Genomic DNA, 6808 nt, shown 5'->3' with positions numbered 1-6808 from the left:
GACATGCAACAAATCGCTCAACAACTAATACAATAATATTCTAATACATGCCATATTCCAATCGGGGATCACGATTGTCAAAAATCCATCCAACATTCTTTGTTTATTTGAATTTGTTTTGTAGTAAACAGTTCGCTATCGAATCGATCAGAATAAAAAAAAATATTGTCTCCCAATAATTTGTGTTTCCGTTCAAAATGGGAACAACACAAATTTAGCTTCTCAAAAACAATTTTGAATCGAAGAAAAAAGTTGGAAATTTTTTCAAGTATTTTGGTGCAGTAAGCAAAAGGGTAAAAGTGAAACTTTATCGAAAAGAAAAGGATGTGACGTGTATTACGAAATTGAATGATAACATATATGAATGTAACACGAAGTTCATTCGGTACTTTGCTAGTGTCATTCGACTTTTTTTTCGCTGCAAATGCAATTCATTTGTCAACAGTTGAAATCAAGATTTATATCATGATTTAAGTTTATCATAATTTTTAGCATGCAAAATCAATTTTTCTACAAGTTTGTTTGCGATTTATATAACATTTTTTTTGCTGACGGGGTGGAATTTAGATAACAATTCAATATGAAAATGATTTACTGGAAGAGTTAGCATTCAAATCATATGAATTTGATGATGAAGTCTCTGTGTCAAATAGAACGACAAATGCAGTGAAAGAGACAGTTGTGAACAACATTCAACCAATACAACAGAAATTACTTCGCATGGAACGTGATTATGCGAAACGAATGAAAATTCAAGAAATTTGCTACAAAAAGAAATTGAATCATTTGCAAAAGAATATCATGGATTTAAAACGTCAAATGGATGTGAGTGTTTTAATTTTGTCATTTACATAAATTTCGACTTTTTTCAATTAAAAAAACGACATTTACTTGATAGAAAATTCGTGCATTACATTTTCATAGGTTAAAGAAGGAAAAGCGTCAAATAAAGATGCAAGTAAAACTGATGGAGAAGAAACTTCCCGATCAACCTTGAAGGGTCTTGTCGCTCAAATTCATCAATTGCAACAGGAAGTTAGAGAAAAGGAAATACTTATTAAGCGCAATGAGATCAGCTTTAATTTTAAGGTTTGAATCCTTTTTTTATATTTTCTTTCACATTAAATTTATTATTCATCAAATTTTAGAATGATAGTTTAAATCAGAAGGTCATTCGATTGGAGAAGTTGGTCGAACAAGAAAAACGTTTGAATGCAAATTTGAAGGCAGAGATTGAGTGTTGTCGAAAAGAATCGAAACAAATAAAAGAATCATCATTACTGAAAGGCAAAGATCAAATAAAACAGGTAATTACTACATATGTCGTAAAAAAATTTAATTTAAGCGCAACACTAATTTCAATTAAATATAGCTAAGCGACTCAAAACGGCAAAATGAAGAATACATTGAGCGATTAGCGAAACAGAATGAAGAAATCCAACGGTTAAATTCAAAATTGAAAGATGCCACTATGATAAACACACAATTAAATGATGAACTCAATGAAAAGACTGAACAAATATGCCAGTTACACAGTGCAAATTCAAAGTATACAATTCATTCTGTTTGTTTTGTGGTGTTTTGTTTGTTGTTGAAAGGCAATTCATTCAATAATATTATTACAAAATTCGCAGAATGTCAATAGAAATGACGAACTTGGTGTCGGTGATAAAAAATGATCAAGAGAATGCAAGCCATTTGTCACTGCAATTAGCCACGGAGCGCAAGAATACAGATTCGACATCAAAATCACTCATAAAATGCGAGGAATTACTAAAGAGATTCACCGACAAGAGTGAACAATTGAGCCGAGAAAAAATCGTACTTTGTGATAATGTAAGCTAAAGATATATGTGCGACGAACATTTTACTTTGAACATTGAGCAACGAGATTTTTTTAATTTGTAGGTAGCTGAACTCAAAACATTGATGACTGAATCGCAAAAACGTGAAGATCTTTTATCTCAGGAAATCAAATCTTTAACCGATCTGTTAAGAGAAGCACAACACAATCTTAAAATCTCCAATGAAAAAATTCATCATCTATCGGTGAGATTTTTTAGCTAAAAAAAACATGAGACATAATAATTGAAATCTGATCATCGAATTTAAAACCAAAATCATTCAGATGTATCAACATAAGTTTGGTGATTTGAAGAAAGCACACGAGCAATTGTTGCAAGATATCGCCATAAAGTCGGCAAATGTAAAAACAACCGAATCAAATTTCAAAAAATTGCAAAATTCATATGATCTATTACTATCGGATTTTAAGTAAGTTAAATGAATGGGTAAGAATAATCATGACCTCCAAACATTCTTTAAAAAAATACTGATACAAGACGATGAATTAAAATAAATGAGATACTAACTCGCGTTTAAAATAAATCTGATACTTGAAAGATATTGAAAATAAAAGTGGTATGTATCACTTTTATTTTCAATTCGTTCAAGTATCAAATTTATTTTCAATTCTGGTTAGTATCTCATTTATTTTAACTCATTTGTGCATTATACCGAGTCTCCGAGAGTTTCATATAAGCCTTCCCATGTAGATGGTAAAAAATCGTGAAAAATGAAAAAAATTATTAAATTTTTTTTCTTCGATTTACAAATACTATTCAATTTTCTGTACCATTTGGTGAAATCAGAATGAAAAAAATCGCATTCCTTATCACCCAAATCACGATTGGCATTCGGTCACTATTCAATAGGTGTTACATAGGAAGTTTATATGAAACTCTCGGAGACTCGGTATAGAGCACTCAAAAAGTGAAAAAAATCCAGATCGTGATTTGGGTGATAAGGAATGCGATTTTTTTCATTCTGATTTCACCAGTTGATACAGAAAGTTGAGTAGTATTTGAGAATTGAAGAAAAAAAATTAATTATTTTTTTTCATTTTTCATGATTTTTTACCATTTACATGGGCGGCTTGTATGAAAAACACGGAAGACCGCTGAAATTACACTGTCGTACGTCCGTACGTATTTTGCATTTGCCATTTCAGCGGTAATTTGGAGTTGAAAAATTCTTTCGATTTGCTAGGGATTTTCGCCAAAAAAGTGACTTCCAAAAAAAAAACGATTTTTGTGTCATTTCGTACAAATTGTTGACATCGTCAGGGACCCCCCATGGATTTTTCCAGGAGCCCCCTACAGAATTTTGCCATCACCCCCCCTAAAAATTTTTACGTCATCATCTATGATCTATATCATTTAATTTTTGGACTATTTATACGGTTCATAAGTTTTCTCAGCTTTTTATTTCAAATTTTAATGTTTTGCTGAAAATTGATATAATAATTACTTCACTTTGGAACTTCATTTCAATTTGCATTCAAATGTTGTTTAAATAACATCAAAATTTCGTTTCGAACATTTCGAAATAAACAAAGAATGAATATTTCATTTAAATTAAATATCGGTCGTTTATTGGTACTGAACAGAAGAAATGGTGTCTGTGTAGTAGTTGACTTCACACGGCAACAATCAGTGATGGTTTTTTCCTATCTGAATAGCGCTAGCTATTCGCAGCGTCTGAACAGCATTGCTGCCCAGATGCTGAATCGAAGCGGTTGCCGCACGCGTTTTGTACCACACAACATATTGTCATATAGTCTAAGTAACCAGTGAGCTCACAGAGTATGATACACTAATACCATAGTCAGTATACAAACGCATGTCGAACAGAGAATGAACGCGAAAATATATGCTCTGTGTGGTACAAACGAAGTGTGTTGCGCGTGCGGCAACCGCTACGATTCAGCATCTGGGCAGCAATGCTGTACAGACGCTGCGAATAGCTAGCGCTATTCAGATAGGAAAAAACCATCACTGGCAACAATACACAGACATCCCTTCAGCTGGTCAGTGGAAGCATGTAAGACACGAACAACAACGTTGTTTGCATAAGTAGTGGTTGCATTTTCAATAGTCGCCGTTCGAGTGTACAGTGAATATAGAAATTTAGATAGACACACAAAAAAAGTTGCAAATGATCAAAGTTTCAATAGATGGCACTCGTAGTCGAATTGAACGTTTTGTCTATATCTAACATCACAACAAATCGTTCGAATATTCATTTGATTTATTATAATTTTTTTTCACGAAAAATAAATGAAAATATAATTATGTTTTAATTAAAAATGATAATAAATTTTTTTTGGCAACAAATATTCATAATTTCAATGATGTTTATGAAATTTATATTTCAATGCGCAAAGCACAGACTTGCGTGTGAAGCTCTTTTTGACATTTGAATGTTGTGTGTGGTTGTGTATGTTGATATTGACAGCGGTTTATTTACATTTTCATGCGGTAACTTTGATTGCGAATAAATGTAAACGAGAAAAATCGAATTGTTTAAAAAAAATTGTGGAAAATTAAAGTAATCGTTTAGCTCAAGGGGGAAAGTACTAATATTTCAATGCAATCTAATGCGATAAAAATTCAGCTAATGCAAAAGTAATGCCAAATAATGCAAAAATAATTCTTCGTAATGTTAAAAAAATCCAACAGAATTTAAGTTCTAATCGCAAATATTTGAGAAAAAAATCTTCAGTTAAAATGTTAAAACAATACTTGAAATAATTTGTTCGAATTTGTTTTATTAGTTGTCATCGATGTCATGTAGAAAAATGTACAGCTCAGTTCAAAGAGTTGTCAATTTTGGCGGTTGAAAGAGAGAAACAATAAATACACACAAACAATACATGCGCGCACTACTCAGCTTTGCCTCTGTGATGTAAAATGTAAACGTTCATGTGATGTTTGTGCGGCTGTGCGTGTATTGCTTCCCTCGCACAACACTTAGCTACTCGTTTCCACTGTATACTTTGCGTCATAACATCAACTACAACGAACAACATGTGCCCAAACAAATTATTTGAATTGTTTTAATATTTTGAATGTGGATCTTTCTATATATATAGCCGAGATTAAAATTTAATCTCGTTTGGATTTTTTATTTAAAATTATGAGAAATTATATTGACATTATTTGGCATTATTTAGCATTACTTTTGCATTAGCTGGAATTTTATCGTAGTAGAATGCATTTAAATTTTAGTACTTCTCCCCTTGGTTTAGCTGGACAATGGAATCGATTGGAGGTAAACAAATTTGTTTTAAATATTAGTTTTATTCAAATTTATCGTGTGAATATTTTTTAATTTTTAGATTCGATGAAATATTTCAAAACCAACGATGGATTTGTCTACAAAAAATCCAATGAAAATACGCAGACCGTTTATTTTGATTGTTTCAACGAACCGAATTGCATCGCTGGAGCTCGTTTTAACAAACAAACCGGCCTCGTCGAAAAATTTGGCACGCATTCGCATGAAAAATTGGAAGAAAGCGGCATTTTTAAGATCGAGTTCGAATCATTGTTGAAAAATCAAGCTCGTTCCAGTGAATTCGCCAACGTAAGTGTACTCAATTTGTACAAGAATGCTCTGGCTGGTTATTTTAAAGGAATTTGGCTACCGAACGACCATAAAGCCACCTTTTTAACCAAGTTGCGGCGTATTCGCAAGTACGAGAAGGAGAAGGTGAAGGCGGGCAAAGTATGCACTCGACCATCTCGTGCTCCTACTTTGACTTCGGTCGTTTCAACTTCTTTAATGTCACCGAACAGCGTTGCATCAGATCACGTCATATCATCCATTCTTCGTGAAACACCAAATCAAGTATCTCCGATTATTTTATCGCCATCAACACCAATTCTGATACCGCCGCCAACACCATTCGCAAGCGATCGGCCTTTGCTTCGTCGTTCCACTCGAAGCCAAAATTCATTGGTATTGCAGACCAATTCAAACTCCTCGACATCGAGTTCGGTAATGCTTTTTTAAATTAATTTATTTTTCATATTAAGAATTCTAATGAAGTTGTTTTATTTTACAGCCGTTGTCGGAGAATATCAACATTCGTTTGGTTGCCAAAGGGAGTCGCACACCTGTTTGTTTTGTTTCATGCAAACGTTCGGCCACGAAGACCTCGATTGATGCGGTACGTGATATACTTATCAAATAATTATATCATATCACATTCAATTAATTTTATATGAATTCAAATAATTGATTTTCTGTTGCTTTGTTGAATTTTTTTTTCCGTTTATTTTTATCTTACTTCAGACAATTAAGAAAGCAACTCAATCCAAAAAGAAGAGCACCGTCAAGACAAACGCCACAAAAAAGAAGACCGCTTCCAAGCAGGCCCATGGTATGATGACCCGTTCCAAAACAACAAAGGCTACGTCACGGAAGAATGTCTCGTTTGCCGATGGGCTTCAACAGTGCCGACGTATGCTGTTTGCTTCAAATGATGATTTGAATAAAAATGACGAAGCATAAGCAATCGGCTCATTAAAGGAAATTCCGATTAATCCGAATAATTCGTGAATTAATAAAAATGTGTTCAAAATTTTAAATAAACATGTTCAACTTTCAAAACCTTTTATTAATTTATGAACAATTTTCAATTCAATATTTATTTGAAATTCATCCAGATAATTTCTAATAAAATTTCTATGTTTTCATATCGATATGCCAGTGCCATATAACTTTTTATATCTAGAAATCATATTTTGTGCCCTATTCGGCCCATTGTTGTATATCGATTCCTGGTCGTTTCAACAATAAAATGAGATTTCACATTTGTGTACGAGTCAGTAAGTTGTAAATTCAAGTCTATAACTCACAGGGGTTCAATCATAACGAGTGAGAAATTTCAAATTATAAAGACGGCATCTAGCGCCGTCTCATATTTCTGAAATGGTCCACTTTTAAATTCGGCCATAAAAAA

At 32.9% G+C, this 6808-nt stretch overlaps 2 protein-coding genes across 2 annotated transcripts; both read left to right on the top strand.

Moving 5' to 3' along the window:
• Positions 1 to 30: 30 nt before the first annotated feature.
• Positions 31 to 2278, top strand: LOC116342709 (golgin IMH1-like). The gene is made up of 7 exons (XM_031770423.1): positions 31 to 825; positions 925 to 1089; positions 1149 to 1307; positions 1373 to 1548; positions 1635 to 1836; positions 1909 to 2049; positions 2129 to 2278. The coding sequence occupies exons 1-7, from the start codon at positions 721 to 723 to the stop codon at positions 2276 to 2278; spliced, it is 1098 nt and encodes a 365-aa protein (XP_031626283.1). The 5' UTR covers positions 31 to 720.
• A 2244-nt stretch (positions 2279 to 4522) lies between these two features.
• Positions 4523 to 6387, top strand: LOC116342708. The gene is made up of 4 exons (XM_031770422.1): positions 4523 to 5112; positions 5180 to 5841; positions 5909 to 6013; positions 6139 to 6387. Exons 1-4 carry the CDS (start codon positions 5097 to 5099, stop codon positions 6355 to 6357), a joined length of 1002 nt encoding a protein of 333 aa, XP_031626282.1. The 5' UTR covers positions 4523 to 5096; the 3' UTR covers positions 6358 to 6387.
• Positions 6388 to 6808: the final 421 nt, after the last annotated feature.

Source organism: Contarinia nasturtii, unplaced genomic scaffold (genome assembly GCF_009176525.2).
Source record: "Contarinia nasturtii isolate CC-2019 unplaced genomic scaffold, AAFC_CNas_1.1 Cnas_scaffold_891, whole genome shotgun sequence".
Taxonomy (NCBI): Eukaryota; Metazoa; Arthropoda; class Insecta; order Diptera; family Cecidomyiidae; genus Contarinia; species Contarinia nasturtii.
Note: the sequence above shows the minus strand (reverse complement) of the source record. Positions and strands in the feature narration are given on the sequence as shown.

Bases quoted from the DNA above. Each gene is read 5' to 3' on its own strand.
- LOC116342709 (XM_031770423.1), top strand. From the start codon at position 721: ATGGAACGTGATTATGCGAAACGAATGAAAATTCAAGAAATTTGCTAC. The intron at 1,308-1,372 runs GTAATTACTACA...AATTAAATATAG, and splicing joins GCAAAGATCAAATAAAACAG to CTAAGCGACTCAAAACGGCA. The intron at 2,050-2,128 runs GTGAGATTTTTT...AAAATCATTCAG, and splicing joins AAAAAATTCATCATCTATCG to ATGTATCAACATAAGTTTGG.
- LOC116342708 (XM_031770422.1), top strand. The intron at 5,842-5,908 runs GTAATGCTTTTT...TTTATTTTACAG, and splicing joins ACTCCTCGACATCGAGTTCG to CCGTTGTCGGAGAATATCAA. The intron at 6,014-6,138 runs GTACGTGATATA...ATCTTACTTCAG, and splicing joins CGAAGACCTCGATTGATGCG to ACAATTAAGAAAGCAACTCA.